The sequence below is a fragment of the Desmodus rotundus genome, chromosome 5, assembly GCF_022682495.2.
Source record: "Desmodus rotundus isolate HL8 chromosome 5, HLdesRot8A.1, whole genome shotgun sequence".
In the NCBI taxonomy this organism is placed as follows: Eukaryota; Metazoa; Chordata; class Mammalia; order Chiroptera; family Phyllostomidae; genus Desmodus; species Desmodus rotundus.
The window spans coordinates 144991623-145012710 of record NC_071391.1 but is presented as its reverse complement, the minus strand read 5'-3'; the positions used below and the strand labels follow the sequence as shown (position 1 = coordinate 145012710).

Below are 21088 nucleotides of genomic sequence, written 5' to 3'. Positions count from 1 at the left end.
TGTGAACTAACTCTCTTCAGAGTTCCCATCAGTGTAAGAGTTCAGGAAATGAAACTTTATATTACCACTTTAAAGATGAACACTAGGAAAAGCCACAGCACACACCCAGAGACACAGGTGGAACTGCTCTCGGAAAAAGAGTGGTGATTCCTCGGGGACAGGGGACAGGTGAACTTCGAGTTTGTCATATGTAGAGATAAATACGTTTTAGACTTTAAAGAAGCAGACTTCAAAAGGATTCTGAAAAACAAGAGACTCTAGTGACAGGTGGTATAAGGGGAAAGTGTACCTACTTCATACAATGATATTCGTAAGTCACGGCTTTTTTCTTTCTCTCAGTAACTCAGAGAGAAGGTGGTGAGGACACTGTAAAAGCCTAGAACGGGCATGAGTAGATCTCATTTTCAGAAGCAGAAGATCGATTCCACCTCTGTACATCGGCGAACATAGAATCCTTCCCTTTGGTTCCAGCATTGATAGTTAGTTGGGTGGTTCTGTGAATCTGCAGATGAGGACATTCAAGTAGATGTAACACAGATTTTTCTAAAGATGTGACATGATCTTTTTTTTATTTATTTCTTTGCTAGAAGGCATTAAGGCAGGTTCACTCCTTAAACTCTTGTGAACAAGATGTAGAAACACGGGCAAGCTTCTGGGCTGTAGCGCTGACAGGAGGGTTTGGGCCTCAGCCATTTGACAGAGAAACTACTGACAGTATCATTGTCAGTCTGGAGATGGTTCTGGAGTTCCAGGTCTATGTCTTAGTGGTTTTGGTTGTGGGTGAAGATGTAGAAGGCATGCTTATAAAAGTCTCAAAATAACACAAATTAACATGAACAGGAGTGTGATGGATGACAGAGTAACCCCAGAGATTTTCACATATGAAGCAGCTCAAGTGCCCATCAGTAGATGAGCGGATAAAACAACTATGGGACATTTACACAGTGGAATACTACTCGGCTGTAAAAAAGAAGAAAATTTTACCCTTTGCGACAGTATGGATGGACCTGAAGAACATTATGCTAAGTGAAATAAGCCAGTCAGAGAAGGATAAAAACCATGTGATTTTACTCATATGTGGAATCTAATGAGCCAACAAGCAAAACGGACATAGACTCAGAGAGCAGGATGACAGCTCAGGGGGTGGGGAGGCGAGGGGGTGGAGGGTCGAGCAGAAAGGTGAAAGGACTCATGGGCATGGACAACAGTGTGGTGATTGCTGGGGGGAGGGAGGTAGAAGGGGGGAAATGGTATTGAAAAAATACAATAAAAGTAAATTTTTAACAAGATACTGAACAAGGTGTTAATAGCGATAAATATGGAAGGAGGGCTGGAGAAACAATGTCAAAGTTTAAGGACATTAGATAAAAACAGATAGAAATTTGAATAAAGAGGAGTTTAGTTAATTTATTAATATTGATTCATTGTGAAAATTCTGTATCAATATTGTATCAATATTGGAGCAGTTGTGATAAATACACCATAGTAAAGTAAGATTCAAAAAGTAGAGAAAACCAGATATGGGTTTATGGGAACTCTGTACTATCTTTGCAACTCTCTTGTAAATCACAAGCCATTTTAAAATAAAAGTTTATTTTTTGAAAGTGGCCTAAGGTATTAAGTCCAAATAGGTTATGATACCCATAACAAAAACGGGGAGTTTAGAGATGCAGTCCTGTGGGATTTTGCTCTGTGTTCTGGAACTCTTTGAGAGGAATGAGAGAGCATTTCAAAAAGCATGAGGAGGTTGGAGGTGAAAACAGCAGGTGTCACAAGTGAGCTCAAGAGTCTTTTTCCTGTACTATTTCCTTAAATTCTCTGGTGGCTGCAGGGCTGTACGTGAAATGCCGCCTGATTTTACAGTTTGCGAGTAGAGTGTCTCCTCATCTGGTTAAGCTCTCGGATCACTTTCAGTAGGTTGATTAGTCATCACTCTTGCTTCCACTGTCACAGATTCCATTGATCATGCAGAAACTGAAAATTTAAGAGATCAAAAAGTCATAATTGAAAAGTAGCCATTTCATTGGCTGTGCCTAAGTTATGTGAATCATGTGATCTTTGTGTCCAGAAATGGTCTTACTATTCCAAAAGGAGAAAATTGTTTACTTCGTATTTATACTTGAAAGTTATGCTTACCCACAGAAACAACGGAGAGAAATACCACCCAAAGTTACCTTTTTCATTTGTTATGACAGTGCAAGTAAAAGTGAACACCTACTTTTGAAATACTTAGGTAAATAAATATTCTGCCTAAGACAGAAACACTCTGAAATAAATACTGCAAAGACTTTTGAACAGACAGAAACACTCGGAATGTGAAAAGTAATATCCCTGATTTTTAGAGTAAGCAAATTGCTGAACAAATATCACACCCAATTTATAATCAAATAATTAGGTCTGTAAATTTTGTATTCCCAATGGAAAAAAAGTAAATAATGGGCCACTCTAGTCTGGTAATGCAGGTTTCCAAGGAAGGATTGAAGGACACAGGAAATCTCTTGAAAAAGCATATTCTCGAATTACTTTTGACTCTATTTAGTTTTTAGTCATGATATTTATTTTTATTTTGAAATGACATTAAAGGAGGCCATGAAATTTTAATTTTTATTGAAGAAGCAGGGATTTGTTGATACAATGTATTTTTCAATTTATTACTTTTATGATTAGATTTTTTCTGAGAGCCTCTTTCTAACTTTATTGTTGGTGATAGCGATAGTAGCAGCCTACATGTCTTGAAACTCACTGTGTGCCAGGCAGTATTCTAAGCAATCACATGTTTTAGGTATTTACCCTCAAAGCATATATATGAGATAGACGGCGGTAGCATCCCCAGTTATAACCAGGATTAGCATCCCGTTATAGATGGGGTTAGCATCCTCAGTTATAGATGGCGTTAGCATCCCCAGTTATATGTGGCGTTAGCATCCCCAGTTATACGTGGTGTTAGCATCCCCAGTTATAGATGAGGAAGCTGGCCTCACGTTAATGTCAAGTATTCATTATTTTTCAGGATTCATGTAGATTTTTCATCTATATGAATACTTTTGTTAAATATTAATGAATGCTCCAGAGACATTTTTTAACTGTTATGTTTGGTGGCATTTGATTAAAAGTTCACACAATATCCATTGTTTGTATCTTTTTCAGGTACGCGGTTTTGTGTGGGCATGTATCTGAGTTTGAGGGTTTACAAAACAAAATCAACTATGGACATCGCTTCAAGGTATTTCTTGATATTAAAAATGCTTTAATGTAGCGATATGTTCCATTAACAGGTCTAAGTCAAATTATTCAACGAATTAATCTCTAGGAATTTATCTTTTTTATTTAAATGAAATGGCATTCTTCAAATAGTACTATGCCCAAAGGAATCAAACTCTTGGGGTGATTAAAGATTGTTATTATTCTAGATCCTGAAAGAAGTCATCTAGTAGATGAGTATAATATTTCCAAAGATAGAGGATTAGCCTGTTGGTCATGAGCTCACCAATACTGTAAACATGACCAGGATTAACTAGTTAACATTTTCTACATATTGATTCGCAGGAGGAGTAGAATCCAGTGTAGGGCTTATATTTGCCATGACAGATGAATGAAATAAGTAAAGTAATACATATCATTTATAATATGCCTGTAGCTGTAATAGCTCAATAAATAACCCCTCAGGGTCAATACTTATAGTGATAGGCAGAGCTGTGTCCCACCTCCCTGTAACTATTTGACAAGATCATTGGACTAGATCCCTCTGCCATCTAGTTCTGCTGTTTTTTCCTCCATGATGCCCTAATTGTTTGATATTTGTGAGCTTGCCTCTGAATCAAGTATGATCTAGGCAAGCTACGAGCAGACAGTAATGTGATTGGGTGTTTTCTGTTTTTTATAGTGACATTTTGGCTTTAAATTACCTGTAGCCTTATTAAATCATAGTCACGGTTCTGATTCTTGTTCTGAGCAATCATTTTTCATAGTGAATTAAATGATAATAATGAACTGTGTTAATTGTCAGTGATAGGGCCTGAGGAAGAGGACGAACACCACTGTAAAGCTCCCTTCATTTTACTGGGTGCAGTCCCATTCAGTGCTACCTTGAAATCTTGGGCGATGATACTTCTTTGGGATTTTCTTTCAGGAACATCTAAATAAAGCAATTCAATTATTACCTGAAGAACCCTTTTTGTATTACCTCAAGGGAAGATACTGTTATACTGTAAGTTGGTTGCTTTTATCTACAAATCTTATTTGAATATACTCTGATTGTACGATATATTTTCAGTGACTTATTTATTCTTTTATTGTTTTACCTAGCGCCTACTCTATGGAAATAGAGTAAAAAACCATATTTTATGAGTTCATATATTTATATTTTATAACTTATATGTTATATTACATATAATATACGGTTTTATATAAGTGCATATGTGTTTTCTCCCTTCACTGCCTTTCCATTTCCCCGTGGAGCAGTCACGCTGTCTCTCCCTCTGTGCTCTCTCGGGGGGGCACCTGCCCCCAACACACAGGTAGCACCTGTCTTGGAGCACTGCTCTGTTTTGTGGGAGGACTTTTCTCATTCAGAGTTGAGTGAGTATAAATTGTGTGCTCACTGGCCAGAAGATAAATAAAACACTATCTTTATCTTCAAGAAACTTAATTTAGAAGGGGACATGAGACATATAGAAATAAAGGTGGCTGGTAAGTCTAAGACCAAGTGTCTTGAATGACATTAGGGGAAATTAACAGAATATGAAAATATGTCTTAAGAGATGTATGAAAAAATTACCATGAAGAAAAATACTATTTGTGGATGAGAAAATTGGGGTAAGCAGAAGAGGAAACCTTTACAATGGGGCTTGAAGAGGGTTGGGGATGAGGAGGGAGGCTTGCTTTTACTGACCTCCTGCTACACATCAGGTGTGCATTTCACGGTTTACGTTCCTTATCTAAACACTCCTTCTAACAGCTCTCTTAATTATAATGATCTCAAATGATCTCTTAGAAGCAGTTTTTATTGTGCCAATTTTAAGTATGAAGAATCTGAGTCTTCCTGAAGGTCAGAGATGCTGCTAAGCTTTAAAAACCATTGACCCAGTCTCACAAGAGTCTGGGACCTGCATGTGTATTATTTGTTTAGGCTTCAAAACCCAAGAAGGAAATTTTAGTACAAAATGGAACCAGATCTTCATGCCGTAGACAAATGGCAGAAGCTGATGTTAGCCCTCCCTGGAGGAATGGAGCTTCTTCGCTTTATAAAACTCTCTCAGAGTGGCCCAACACTAGCAAAACCATAGCATATACGAAAAATAAGCCATCGGGAAAGACAATCAACAAAAACAACAAAAAAACAGAGTAGATCTAAAAGGACTTTAGATTTTGGAAGCATAGAACACAGGACATTAAATAGCTACCTATCTGTGTTGTTGTTTTTAAATAAGAGGAATTGGTGGCAGAGAAATGGATGAGGAGCGTAAGACTATAAAAATTACCAGGTCCAGTTGAAAAAGATGAAACGGTCTTTGATATAAAAGGTATATTATTTGGCATTAAAAGAAAACTCCATAGAAAATTTCAGCCGTAGATAGGCGCCCTTAGAGAGGAGGAATTAGCAAACTTTAAGATAATCTGAAAAAGTTACCTGGGATGCAGCACAGAGGAACAAAGGGATGGGACTTGTGGGGGAAGAGATAAAAACGTGGGAGGTGAGGACACCACTGGGGTAAACTTTCACCCACCTCTCTGGGTAGTGAATGGAACAAGAAGACAGAAAGTGTCGTAAGTTCGTCAACATTGGAGCTTCACATTTAATGACTTTGATCGAATACATATATATGAAAATATGTACCTAACCATTGGCAAATACACAATGGATATGCTTTTTCAAGCACACATACAATGTTTACAAAATTGACCATATGTAAGGTCATGAAGCAAATCTTAATTTTAAAGAATGGCTACCATACAGGTTTTCTGATCTTAATATAGTTACATTAGAACTTAAAAGACAAAACAAAAAACAAATCCTTTTTTTAAAGATTTTATTTATTTATTTTTAGAGAGATGGGAAGGGAGGGAGAAGGAAAGGAGAGAAACATTGATGTGCAAGAGATACATGCCCGCAACCCAGGCATGTGCAACCTCTCTGCTGGCAGGCCGGCACTCAATCCACTGAGCCACGCCAGCCGGGCTATAAGAGCAAATCTTGACATTAGAAACAATAAGAAATAAAATTAAAACCACAAAATGACATGCCATTTTCACTTTCTCACTCATCTGATAAAATTAATAATATCAGTGTGAGATGTCACAAGGCCATGGAGCCAACAGGAATTCTTACACTGTCGTAGGAGCGCACATTGGCACAACCGTCTTGGAAACAATGGGGTGGTATCTTTTAAGTTTGATTACTTGCCTACCACATGACCCACCCTGGTGTCTGCCCTAGAGAACCTCTTGCAAATGTGCTTCAAAAGGCATCTAAAAGAATGCCTGTAGCAGCCTTGTTCCTAAGAGCAAAAAAATAGAAAAGGCCCAACTGTCCATTGACATAAGAGTGGATGGAAATTTGTTGATGTATGTTTAAATGATGGAATATTTCACAGTTACTTAAGTGACTGAACTTCAGTTATACTCAACCAGGATAAAATCTTAAAACTATAATATTTAAGTGAAAATGTTATGCAGCTGAAATTATCAATAACATAATATTGTATGTCAACTATAACTGAAATATAAAAAATTATTTTAAAAAACTTCTTAACTAAAAAAACCTCATCAAAGGAAATAACACAACATTTAAGGTTTTTTTTTAAAAAGCAAAAATAAATGTAGCAATCTGTAACACTGTGTACAAAAGCAAGGGAACAATTTTTTTTGAATGGAGGTCAGTGGCTGCCTAGGAACCTAGAAGATGGAATTGGGAAGGAAGGCGCTTGACGGGGTTGGGAAGAGCATCAGTACCCTTTTAACTATTCATTTCTGAATCTTTTATGATAAACGTCTAATACTCATATTTGGGGGAAATGAAAAAATTTTTAAAGAAAACAAAAATAAATTTCCTCCTGGATTGTAAGTAGGTATTTTGGGCCCTCCCTGTACACTCCCTCTTGGTTGAGAATCCTCGTTCTGTTTAAATTTCTGACGAGCTGCCCTATGGGTCGGGCTGGCAGCGTGGAGTAGGCAGGAAGGGAGCGAAGGCAGGGTCTGGCAGCTAGTACACTCGCGCCAAGAGATACTGTGCAGTCCTCTGAGAATCGCGCATCAGATGAACAGGCAAGGTCCTCATTATTCCTCACCCCCACCCCTTTTCCCTCATTGAACACGTCTTCTTAGGAGTATTTCACATTGGTTTTGAAACCAATGCGTTCAGAGTTCATAGTTTGTTAGAATTGTAAAAAGGAAGGTAAAATATTAAGACCATAAGGCCGGTATCTCTCTTATACATTATTTATAAATATGTATTTACATGTTTTATATGCATATACATACATAGATACTTACACAAACGTGTGACTGGGAAGAGATTATTCATTCAAAAGATGACAACTTTCTAAAAGTGACGTCGTCTATATTTGCAGGTCTCAAAACTGAGCTGGATTGAGAAAAAAATGGCTGCTACTCTATTTGGGAAAATACCGTCCTCAACTGTAGAAGAAGCTTTACAAAATTTCCTTAAGGTATGTTTTGTCTCTCCATTTTTTGAGTGTCAAACTAGCTACTGTCTGCACCCGTCCTTCCTATGGTCGTCAAGGAAATTTTTCTCTCCTCCACCTGTAGGTCTCGAGTGGTGTGAATCCTGGTTCTGTTTTGAGCCTCTCGTAACGTTTTAAATCTAAAGTACTTCCTAGGACAGCTAGTTATGCCCCAGGCTTCAGGCACAACAGGCCTCACTACCAAATCCAAGAGCGACTCTCTAGGCCATGTGAATTTGTTTAAAAGAAGTTATGCTCCGACTATGAGACTTGGTCCCAAATACTCCTGATTAGCTTAGTATAGGAACAGTTTAATCTTAAAGAACTAGAAGATGCTAAAAGGAAGAGTTATTTTAAAAGCCATTCCATAAGTTGCAGGTGGTTCTATGAAATGTTTTTGGGGCATTAGACCAAATTGGTATTTTCATTTGTGTTTTAAAATGTATAATTGCTATACTGACAAAACTCTGAGCAGAAATGTGTGTGTGTGAACACATGTAAGTGTGCAATATACCCACCCATATAACCAGCTTCCTGTTGTGTTAATCCCTTCACCTTTGTCTAGAACCAGTTACAGAATTTTATAGATACTCAGGTATCTATAAAATAGAGGAATGCTTCATTTAATTATGTATAGTATGAAATATAGCTCTTAGAAACAGTGGAATAGATCTGTGTATGCTAACTTGAAAATGTGGCTGTAATATGTTGTGGAAAAGAGTTTTGGACCAATATGAAGAAAACGATCCCATTTTATTTTTTTAAACCAATTATCTTTTAGGGGGGGCGGTGTCTATTCTTGGTAAAGGTGTGGTAGGATGCATGTCAAACTGTTGGTAGTGGTTACCACTTGGGGAATAAGATTGAAATTCAGAATAAAATGAGAACAAAGAAACTTTTACTTTTTAATTTTGGAAATGTCTGGAATGCTTGTATCTTGTAAAACAAGACATTTTTTGTAAATTTAAAAAAGTATTCTTCTTCTTTTGGGCTCTGCATCCCTCTGGGGTGGGGACCAGGGCCAGGCTGGGAGCTTACTTACGTAGGCCCTCGTAACCACAAAAGCCGACCCAGGCAAAGACTGTCCTAGGCTCTGAGAAGAAGAGCTCTCTGATAGCTGTAACATGCACCCGAAAGAATTCCTCTTTACCAGAGATAAAGAGAAGGAGCTGGTTCATAGGGGATTAGCAGATGAGGGGTAAAGTACCCTCATAACTCCCACTTATTCAGCTCTGCAAGTAGGTCTACTACTTGGGCTAGTTGTGTCAAGGGTCTGTCTTGTCTTCAGACGTACTGGAGGTGGTGGACTTCAGATATTATTCAACTCATACGGAAGATGTTGAGATTAAAGAAATTAAATGTGAATGTGGTGGAAGATGCTTGCTGTGGGATACCAGTCATGCCAGACTCGTTTCCTAAATAAGTTGTGAAACGTACAGGACCTGTCTGGGGAGGTGGGGGGCGGGCAGTGTATCAGCACTTTTTTTGTTCTCTAAAGGGAAAAAGAGAAAGTATACAGAAGAGGAAGTGAGGAGATGGTTAAACCAAAGAACCCCCAAACCTTAAAGTATCTTACTGCTTTGTAAGCTCTATGACCATAGTGATAATTTCATTTTATTGGTCAAACTAAGAAGCTATATTTGCATCCAAAGGATACTTTGATCAAAGGACTCAGATGTGACACAAGCAACCTAAATTCTTAGGTCAATTTGGTTAATATTTGATTGATTGAAACCCATCCTCTTCACTGGTTATTGTTGTTTTAATATCACCCCATTTTTCTATCTTCTGTTTTCCCTTAAAATCAGGTTGAAGATCTGCACCCTGGTTTTTCTAAGTGCAATTACATGTTCCTTGCCAAGGTAATGACGACGGCTGTTTTAAGATAAGTTTGAATCTATTACCTAAAATGTGATTACCTTTAACGTTGGTTATTTCCCATTTCTAGTGTTCTGTGGATCTTAACCAAACAGCGGAAGCCGTGAAGTTCTGTAATCTGGCGATGCTGCTCCCTTGTGTCACCAGAGAGGTAAGTGAGGCCGGACGGTGCCAGTGGAGCCATTGTTTCGCCAGTACTACTCCAGCTTCACAGGTGAGCAGTGGCTCACACGCGTCTGGAGTGCTCTTCCGTACTGAAGCATCTTGACTTGGGTTTAACGTGTACTGTGAAGTTTTAAAGATTGCGGTTGGTCACACTTCACCAGACCACTCGGATCTTTAAGAGGCTCACGCACCGTGCAATAGAAGTTAAAACATCCCGATGCTAATTAGGCATTAGACAGCAGGTAATGGGACAAGCCCCACTAGGAAGGAGGGGGGACAGCAAACAAGCTCAACAAGCCGCCTACCTTAGAACAAGAGGAGTGTCCACGGAGTTGCCACCATCAGTCCCCAGCTCACAGCAGGGTGTCGCTATGCAAGGCCATGAAGAAGACTGAAAATGCATTTTTACGTTTTCTTGGTCTTTGAACACCTACCATTAATGAAAAACAAACTATTGCGTTGATCCTTCCCTTTTGTTCACTAATTCAGAATTCTGGATGTGCTCTGAGTTTTAGAGATTCCACAGAGTTACCAGCTCAGTCCATGTTCTTGTGAGCTATTCGCTTGTACCATGGGAACAAGAGGAAATACATCAGTCGCTAAACATCATCATCCTCGGAATCACAGTTGGAAAGAAATGCCTCAGAAATAAGCGTTCTCTTCCTCTCTGCTGGAGTGAGGCAGGCTCTGGCATTTGCTGGGATCTGGGGTATTAACATATAAGACAAAGCTGTCCCCCTCTGGGTGCTTACAGCCTAGAAGAGAACATGTGGCGTACGTTCAAATAACTAAGCCCAGGGTAGAAAGCATGAGTGCGTGAGTGCCTAGGCAGATACAAATAATCGGTTATGGAAATACTGAAAAGGGAGAAATTACGGTTACCTGGAAGACATCAGGTAGCATTAGAGATGGAAAGATGGAGTGCAAAGGTGTGGGCGGACCACACTGGCTGTCATGAACAGAAGCACAGAGGTGGAAAAGCAAAGATTTGTTGAAGGAGGGTTGAGGGCAGTCATGGGAAATGAGGCTGGAAGGGCAAGGAGAAGCAAGGCCTGCCCAGGAACTACAGGGCTCAGGGGTGTCTGTGGTTTTAAACACAGCGAATCAGGCTACACCAGGCTCTTCAGCAGCTACGTCTGCAGGTCTTGGACTGCTTATATGTTTGGAATTTCCTACAGGGCTGATTGTCCTTCTAACTAGAGTCCCTTAGTTGGTTCTCTTGGTTAATAGTGAAAAACAGCAGTCTCAGTAGCAACGCTCCTTCTCCAGAAGACAAGCTGTGTGATTTTTTTGAGCAAAACACAGATTTTTGTCCTGTTGGTTGCTTGTTCCATGTTGGTGATGGGACCCTACTATCTTCTGAATGATGTCAGTTTGGATAACATGCAGTCATTTAAAACTGAGTGTCTGCATTCTTGCTGAAATGTGAGATTAGAATACAGTATGAGAATGAGCTATGATATCTGGTTTGACATGCAAACGTTCATTCGCAAAATGTAGAGCTCTCACAGGAGGGCTACGAGGTACTGACGAGCCTATGTACCTAAGTCTCTTCTCTCCCCTTTCCTCCTCTCTGTCCTCCAAATCTACCTCCATGGCTCCAAATGCTTTCCACTTGCCAGGGGCCCTCAACTTTCTATCTGTAGACCTCTCTTCTGAGCTCTAGGCCTGGTTCTGTAGTGTCTTACTTGGCATCTCCTAGTGAATATCTTGCAGATGTCTCCAGCTTATCTCATCATCAGGCCTTTGCACCTGTTCTTCCTCCATCTTCTCTTTTTAGTAAATGGCTCCCCCCATCTACTCACCTGGGAAAGTTGGGAATCATCCTGGTCACCTCCTTCTTCCTCGGCTGCCCAACCCAGACCTCTACCCCATCACCACATTCTTGGAATTCCTCTTTTAAAGCATGCCTTGAGCCATCCGACTGCCAGCACCCCACACAGCGCACCACCTGGATCCTCCCGTGGGTCTCCTCACAGCGTCTTGCCTCCTGCCTCATCATTCTTCATTTTTAATAGCAGCCAAAGCAGCAGAATAAACCAAAACTTTGACATGTCATTTCCCTAGTTTAAAATCTTTCGCTTTTAGAATAAAGTTCAAACATTTTAACAAGCCCCTCAAGGGTCTGATCTAGCTCCTCCCAGTCTCTGGAGTTTCTGATGTCCTCTGTGATGTCCCCTCCTCTGCACGTGTTCTTCCCTCAGGACCTACTGTTCCCTCTTCCTGACTCACTCCCACCTGCATGTTCTGCTTCCTTCACCAGCTGGGGCCCTACTCCTCGGCAGACCTTACCGTAAGCACCCTTTCCTCAGGAAAGACTTCTTTGACACTCCCAGGCAAGCAAGTACCTTGCACTTTTCCTTCATTTAGCACAGTTGTGATTATATAGTTATTTGTGTGATTGTGTAGTAATCAGGTATGTTTCATTCACCGCTCTATTTCAAGGCCAAGTTTAGTGCCTGGGATATAATTAGGACTCAGTAAGTACTGGTAGGAAGAATCAAAAGACTAATACCATACAAATAAATATAATAGTGCTAATAGCAATAATAAGTGGAACTAGCAATAAAGGTGACTAAGAAATCTGGACACTGGAAATATTTATGTAATAGGCAAAATAGCATTAACAGATATTTCTCACATTACTTTTTATTCCTTAGTGATGTTTCCATTTGTATTCCTAGCACTTCTTTTTTGCCCCCCAAGTAGTACATGTACTGCCAGGAGTATCTCAATTCCTTGAAATTAACAAATAGAATGAGCTGAGTTATCGGCAGTACCCCTAGCTCCATAAAGTTTCTCCAGATTGATCTATAGCCCATTTGTGATTTGGCCAACCAACTTATTCATTTCCAAAATGTCTAGCAGTGCCACTAGTTAAAACAAAGGAAACACAGCCATTTAGTTTTCTCTCCCTTGTGAGTTTGCAGAACATATCTGCTTCTCTCCTGCGGCACTCGCAACTCTTTCTGGCATTGTGGTTGTTGTGGACTTGTCATCTGTCCCTGTCAGGGCGCTCATCACGCTGCACCGCCTATTGGGAGTGTCAGCCCTCGGGCACTAGCGTGAGACACGTGTTTGTGAGCAGCTTTCCATTCTCAGAACTTGAAACTGCAGTATTCTGTTAGTCATGTGGAGTTTTCCTGACCCTGGGAAGGTAAGCTCAGGTCCTGGGAAACATTCCTTTTCTTAAATTGAAAAGGATTCCTGCGTCGAAGGCAAGGTGAGGATGATGGCCAAATGACGCAGTGATTACTCCGGCAGCCGGAAAATTGTTTGCCTGGAGGAAACATTTGAGTTATTGACTTGGAGTACTCTGAGAAAGCTCAGATACAAAAAGCGTGGTGTGGTACACACATACATATACACTTACAGTGAGGGGTGTGCTAACCTAGTAAAGAAAAAACTATTTAAAACTTGCAGTATTTTGAAGTGACGTTAATTACTTTTCTAAGATAAACTCTTAGAGGACAGATAGTAAAGACAATGTTCCCAAAAGAACCACAGGAAGAAATAGACCCTGGGAATGCTACAAGTAAAGAATACTTGTTCATATTAGCAAGTGATACAGTTGGCTTTGCAGTTACATGTTGTTTAAAGTCCCAGACTACATTTCCAACCTTTTAAATAGACTGAGAATCTTCCTTGTCCTTAGGAACTCCTTTAGTAATAAAATCCTAATCCTGCTTCCAGCCTTTCTAAATTATGTATCACAAATACGGGGATATCCCCTCTGCTGGGGGCTTGGGGTACAATGGGAAAGAAACAAATACTTTCTTGTGGGGAAGGCAGGCACTGAACACCTAATAGCAGTAAAGTGCGGTGAGAGTTGTGGAAACGAAAGCACAGAGATTTATGGGAGATGACACCTGGGACTGCAGCCTGGACCAGGTACTAGGGAAGGCCTTCCTGAGGTTTTGATGTGTAACTGGAGATTCTAAGGAAATTAGAATTTTAACCCTGGGGTTTACATCATTAAGATTTGCTTGGGAGTAGAGGGCTTGTTAAAAATACAGATTCTTGGTCTTTTGCTGGAGAGAGAGAGAGAAGCTCTACAGAGCGTGGTGACACCGACCTCAGTGTCATGTGAGGCTGGAGGACAGCAGCCAGCTGGTCTCCCTAGGGGGATAAGCTCTGAAAATCAGATGTAACTTCCTAGTTGGTTCAAGGGGGAGAGCTGTGAGACAAGGAAGAAGATTTCCCCAAGGCCAGAGTCCAAGCAGGAAAGTCTTAAAAACCAAGATCTGACGTCCATGTAGATGACACATAGGAAGGAGCCACCTAATGTCATGTTAAGATCCATAAGGGTGAACCCATTCCTCCATGTTGGAATTGTCCTGGGAATCGGACACGTAAAGCATGATTTCAGATTGAGGGCAGAGAACGTGTGCCGTCTCAGCAGAAAGTTTTCGATAGTTTGAATCTGAGGAAGAAAGGAATAACCTGAGCTCAAAACCGTAACTGAGTTCTAAGAGGACATTTGCATAAATAGTGTCACTGTATGAAGTGCTGGAAGCGGAATGAAGACCTCATAGGTGCCCAGATAGCTCTGCGGTAGACACGCTGCGCAGGAGAGAACTGTCGTGCAGGAGAGTAACACACCTGGTGAACGCCACCACTGTGGCGAAGACTGACCAGCGGTGATCACCACATGATCATCTCAGAGTCGATATGTAGAAAAACGGATCGATATGTGGACGTGGGAAACCTCTAACAGCCTCCCACTTCCTCCTCACTAGCAGAAATTTCTCACTGGAGAGGAGTTCTTTGAATAGATTGATAATGGGGAGGTGCTCCCTCCCAGCTCAACAGTGACTCAGCACGTGTTAACTCACACTGCAGAGAACCCCACAGTGAACGAACGTGGGAAACACTTCAGCCAGGGAGCTACCTCTTGTTTGTGTCAGGGAGCCCGCACAGGAGGGGGACACTGTGGAAATGCCTCCAGTAACAATTGATCCTTCAAGTGGCATGAGTGAATTCGCTCTGCAGAGAAACGCTGCGAATGTCATCCCTGTGGGAAGCAGCCGTTAGTGATGCTGTCCCCTGTTCCGTCTTGAAGTGGGGCCCACTGGAGAGAAACCGTGTGACTGTGATGTATGTGGAAGGACCTCAGCCTCAGCCAGAGCCACCAGAGGCACCAGGCTGTTCACACAGGGAGACACCCTGCAGCCTTCAGCCAAAGCTCACGCCCGGGTGTGCTCAGAAAACTTCGGGTAAGCCAGGAAGGAAAGCTGCAGGTCTTTAGCAGGTGGAGGAAGCCACTTGGGAAATACGGGGTAATGCATGTTGGAGGAGCAATTCAGTGAAATAACACGGGAGCCCTTCACTCACAGAGCGTCACTCCGGGACGTGGGAGGGTTTTCACCACTTGAGACTCTCTCTGTGTCATGGCAGAAGGGAGTCTTCAGTAGCACACATGCCTTAGTCGACCTGAGACTTCTCACGCTTGGCAGCTCCTCGGGCCTCATGTCAATGTAAAACCATCTTCATCTTGAGTTTATATGAGAAAACTCACACTGGAAAAAGTGCTCTATCAGGAACCCTTCAGTTCACAGTTCAACATATCATTTACACTTTTGCCAAATGACATATTACTGAAAATAGTGTGAAGATACAGAACTGTGATACAGTCTTGGAAATGTTGAATCAGAATTTAGTAAGACATTATAAGCAACGAGATAACCTCTCTTTGGTAGACTAACCAGCGTTGCTGATTAAAAATTTAGTACATTGGTATTTGTCTTCCATACCATGGAAAAGATCAAGAAACATGCCAAGTGGAAAATTTCCCCTTTACTGTTTCAGTACTCATCAGTTGATTAGTTTCTATTTTTATGCAACTTGAAGCATATTTACAAAGACTTTGTTTAATCAGGGAACAGCATTTAATGTAACTGGAGAAATGCAGAGCACATGATGTGTTCTAATTGTTATATCACTTTTGAAATGCGTGTCTGGAATGGCAAGGGTATATGGAAACGTGGACAAATAAGACACGCTTTGCATGTGCTTCAGATATCCCAGGCAGTGCCCTAGTGGGTTGGGGTTAGCCTGTGTGTGTTTCCTAGTGTTCCTGTGTCCCAGCATCTCACCACCGATTTAGCAGACAGGGCTTCTAGGTGCCAGGCACTGAGCTAACCCTAGGGTAACAAAGATAAACATGAAGTGTGGCTTTTTATAAGTTCTTTTAAATAATGTAGTTAGCACCCTAGATTCATTCGTTGCATTTTACCACAACCTTCAAAAAATACTGATTTGATAGAAGGTAAATTTCTAGTTGATCCAACACTACAATTGAGTCAATGTATTAATGTTTATGATTAAGCTATTAAAGAACTTAGAGTTTTTAAAAAATCTAGCAGCTACTTCAAATATCTCTTTTGTCCATTTTTTCTCATATGTTTATTTTAAATTTATTACATTCCTTAAATTCTTTCTGATAGGTGCTCAGTAAATGTTTAACTTCAGAAATGCATAAGGTACCCTACCACCTGAATTTATTGCCACTCTTTCTAACTTACACACTTGTTTTAAAAAAAAATAACAACACATATAGAGTCCTATAAAACATATTAGAGGACTAAATCTTAACTATAAAGCCTCTGATAAAGTCAATAATTGAAATGTATGTTTGTCTGGCTGACTGTACAGCAGAATCTCAGATTTCTTCAAATCCTGCTGCTAGGGCCAGGACTTCTTCCACATCTCATAGTTGAAGAAGAAAACAGTGTTTCCATTGATACACTGTCCTTCCTGTCTCCTACACCCCGCACCTGGTGGAGGAAAAGCCCAGACATAGCTCTCCACGTGACTCCCGTTCCCAGAGACTTGAATCACGCCTGTCCTAAGAGAGCCACAGTTTCTTTGTAACCATCTTTCAAAACAGTCTCCCCTCACTCAACAAAAGTCTACTTCAAAGTACCTTGAGTAGCAGGATGAATGTGTGAATTTTCATTGTCTATTTGTGTTTTCTTTCTAGGATAAAGATGCAGATGATGAGGTGAAAAAAATAAGCACTACCTTGAAGAGGTAAATAAAAGAACATACTTGTCAACAAATCAGATGTGGGCTACTAAATTTTAAACTCATTAAACTTGTGATTTTTATTATCCTTTTCTTGCTGTATGGGTAGTGTGCTCAGATTTGAAGGTAGAACCCTGTTTCTGCAGAGTGCATTCACCGGCAGCACTACAAAATTAATCATGTTATTTGGAGAAGTCTTTTTCCTATAATGTCACTACAAAATGTTCTTTAAACATGTATGCTTTATATTTTTCCTATCAATAAACTACCATTCTCTTCAGAATATTTCTTTAAATAAAATACTTAAATCAATCCAATAAAATGAACTCTAATGAGTGTTTTATTGTTGTTTCAATGGAAACTTTACAAAACAAAATAATTTCATTAATGTGGAAGAAAAATAGAAAAATGGGCAAAGGATATGAACCAGTCGTTGGTAAAGGAAGAAAAGCAAAAGGGGAAATATATTGTAACTGGTAATCACAGAAATGCAAATAAAATTGAGAAGATACTGTTTTACCTTTGAATTAGCAGGGTTTTTTTCCTTTTTTCTCATTTTTTAATCTTTTCATTTTTATTTATTTTTTTAATTACTTTATTGTTGTTCAGTTTACAGTTTTCTGCATTTTCTCCCCACCACTCCCCCCACCCCAGCCAATCCCACCTCCCTCCCTCACTTCCACCCTCCCCCTTGGTTTTATCCATGTGTCCTTTATAGTAGTTCCTGAAAACCCTTCTCCCCACTGTCCGCTCCCCCCTCCCCTCTGGCTATTGTTAAGATTGTTCTTAATTTCAATGTCTCTGGCTAAGTTTCATTTGCTTTTTTCTTTTGTTGATTATGTTCCAGTTAAAGGTGAGATCATATGGTATTTGTCCCTCACTGCCTGGCTTATTTCACTTAGCATAATGCTCTCCAGTTCCATCCATGCTGTTGCAAAGGGTAGGGGCTCCTTCTTTCTCTCTGCTGCATAGTATTCCATTGTGTAAATGTACCACAGTTTTTTGATCCACTCATTTGCTGATGAGCACTTAGGTTGCTTCCAGCACTTGGCTATTATAAATTGTGCTGCTATGAACGTTGGGATTCATAGGTTCTTTTGGATTGGTGTTGCAGGATTCTTAGGGTTTAATCCCAGCAGTGGAGTTGCTGGGTCAAAAGATAGTTCCATTTTTAGTTTTCTGATGTTTTCCACAGTGGCTGCACCAGTCTGCATTCCCACCAGCAGTGCACTAGGGTTCGCTTTTCTCCGCATCCTCTCCAACACTTGTTTGATTGGTTTATGTTGGCCATTCTGACCAATGTGAGGTGTATCTCATTGTGGTTTTAATTTGCATCTGTCTGATGGCTAGTGATGCTGAGCATCCTTTCATGTCTCTGGGCTCTCTGTATGTCCTCCTTGGAGAAGTGTCTATTCAAGTCTTTTGCCCATTTTTTAATTGGGTTTTTTGTCTTCTTGGAGTGGAGTCATGTGAGTTCTTTACATATTTTGGAAATCAGACCCTTGTCTGAGGTGTCATTGGCAAATATGTTTTCCCATATAGTTGGTTCTCTTTTCATTTTAATGCCATTTTCTTTAGCCATGCAGAAGCTTTTTAATTTGATGAGGTCCCATTTGTTTATTCTTTCTTTTATGTCCCTGAATTAGCAAGGATTTTTTGTCTTTCAAGGAACCGTCAATGCTAGCTGTGATGCCATGAAGCGGGACTTTCTTATATGCTGCTGGTAGGAAGGTACTTCAACACAAACATTTGGTAAAATGTAGCCAGAGCCCTAAATGTGTATTTTTAATCTTATAATTTCATTTCATAGAAATAATCCTAAAGAGAAAAAGTAGATTTATCCACAAATGTTCCTAACAACATTATTTATTACAGCAAAACACTGTCCCATAATAAGAAAACAGTTAACCATATTAAAATATGATAATAGGATATTATTATTATTATTATTATTGCTATTATTATTTTATCCTCACCCAAGGACATTTTTTTGTTGCTTTTAGAAGAGAGGAAGGGAGAGAGAAAGAGAAACACCAATTGGTAGCCTTCCCTTATGTGCTCTGACCAGGGATCAAACCTGCAACCTGTGTATGTGTCCTGACTGGGAATCGAACCTGTGGCTCATCAGTCTATGGGATGATGCTCCAAGCAACTGAGCCACACTGGCCAGGGCAATAGCTATTATCTTGACATTACAAAGAGTTACAAAAGTGATGTAGCTCTTGCTTATATATTGTTTTGTCTTGTCCTCACACTTAAGAAGCTCTGTGCATTTTTGCCCGTGTTACTCCTCCAACTTTGTTCTTTGTCAAACTAGTTTTGTTTGAGTTTCTATATGAATTTTAGCATCAGGTGTTTTTTTTCTTAACTTCTACCAAAAAAAATTAGCTTGAAGACTCATTGGGATTGTGTTGATCAATTTGTCTCCTCACTCAAGGAGACTGTGGGACTCCTATGGGGACCCCTCTCTGCCCATGGCCTGGAAACTCGCTAAAGGTGAGACATCAGTAGGGCTCACCGTGTTTGTCACCTGTCTCTCAGGGTCACTGTCCTTCCTTTCTTGCTGTCCAGTATCTCAAAAACCATCAGTTCATGTATTTTGTCTGTGTTTTGAATTTCAAAAGACAGAAATTGTAACTCTGGGAGTTGTAATTCTGCAATAGTTTCAGTCCTATAAATCATTACTTCATATACATAGAGCAAACTCAAACATATTAAATTTCTTTTTTAAAGTTTCTGTAATCAAATGTATTCATTCTATAAAATAAAGCAGTTTGAGCAAATGTGCCATGAAATTAATTATTCAGTTGGACTTTGGTTAGAACTCAGACAATTTTTGTTCACTGTTAGCATTCTTAAGCTTTGGCAAGTAAAGTTTACACATGAAGAATTAAATTGTACCTTTCTGCCTTCTTGAAACTTCATATTTGCACATCCCAGCTAATTTACTCTTGGGAGACCTGACTGAGAAAGTAATCTGCTAGAAATTACAAGTGGAAACAGCATTGGCATTAGAAATTATTATTTTTTTAATACAGATTTTATTTATTTATTTTTAGAGAGAGAGGAAGGGAGGGAGATAGACAGGGAGAGAAGCATCAACATGTGGTTGCCTCTTGTGCACCCCCCACTGGGGACCCAGGCATGTGTCCTGACTGGGAATTGAACCAGTGACCCGTTACTTCTCAGTCTGGTGCTCAAGCCACTGAGCCACACCAGCCAGGGCATTAGAAATTATTAATGCCACATGACTGTGTGTCCAGCAGAGCCCAACTGGACAGCCACTCCTACTTATACAGATTGGTCCCTTCATGGGGTAGTGTGGCGTCCAGAGCCCAGCATTGTCCTAATTTTTAAAAGGTCCCAGTCCTGAAGATTTCCCAGTCAAGTTACTAATTCAATTATTTATTTTGTCTCTGTTTGAAATGCATTTTGTTTCCTTAGTGTTCTTCAGTCCTAGAAGCTCAGCATACTTAGCAGCTGTAATTAATTAAATGTTTACTGAGCTGGTATCATGGAATCATGCAAGGGCTAATCCAAATTTGTGGGGCCTCAAGCTTAAATAATTGGAAGATTGTTAAGAAAAAGAATAGCTCTGACTGGTGTGGCTCAGTTGGTTGAGCATCAGCCCACAAAGAAAAAGGTCGCTGGTTTGATTTCCAGTCAGGGCACGCGCCTGGGTTGCGGGCCAGGTCCCCGGTTGGGGGTGTGCGAGAGGCAACCTATTGATTTTTCTCTTACACATCAAAGTTTCCCTCCATCTCTTTCTCCCTCCCTTACCATCTCTCTAAAAATATGAAATCTTTTAAAAAAGAAAAAAAGAATTAAAAATTTAAACTACTAAATTAGGTATGAAAGGAACTATTTAGAATGAAGAAAAATCACAACAAATTATAAAATATAAAAGTTGATAAATGCCACAGATATTACAAAATTTTAAAAAGTAATATATTGTTTTTTAATTATGCAGCACACTTTTAGGGTGTTTTCTTCGCACATTTTGCCACACACCCTTTGTCCATTTCGTCACATGGCTTTAATTTCACATCATTTTCTATAGTGAGCACGGAGGACAGGAAAGCTGCTCTTTCCTCTAGCACGATGGATCGACACTTATGTTTTATTCCTGATAATTCTTGTTAGCGATGCTGCAGTGACCGAGCTCTGGAGAACTCTCGCGCCCTTTGAGCATGTCGAGCGGGCTGCTATGGCCCCATTGCAGCTGGTCCGGCCCTGCCCAGCCTTGGCGCCTGCCCGGCCTTGAAGCCTGGGTCTCAGTGGGGCTTGAGCAGGGAGCCAGGCAACGCCTTGTTCACATCTTTCTCCTTGGAGTCAGT

At 40.2% G+C, this 21088-nt stretch overlaps 1 protein-coding gene across 3 annotated transcripts in view; it reads left to right on the top strand.

Annotated features, from left to right (window-relative positions):
* The window catches only part of RMDN2 (regulator of microtubule dynamics 2), a 53674-nt gene extending 36606 nt beyond the window's left edge, over positions 1–17068 (top strand). For all 3 annotated transcript variants that reach the window (XM_053925243.2, XM_053925244.2, XM_053925245.2), the window contains exons 6-11: positions 3148–3223; positions 4130–4207; positions 7569–7667; positions 9491–9544; positions 9631–9711; positions 16708–17068. In XM_053925243.2, coding sequence (XP_053781218.1) covers positions 3148–3223; positions 4130–4207; positions 7569–7667; positions 9491–9544; positions 9631–9711; positions 16708–16761 — 442 coding nt within the window. In that variant the 3' untranslated portion in view covers positions 16762–17068. The remainder of the gene's footprint in view (positions 1–3147; positions 3224–4129; positions 4208–7568; positions 7668–9490; positions 9545–9630; positions 9712–16707) is intronic.
* The last annotated feature ends 4020 nt before the right edge of the window (positions 17069–21088 follow it).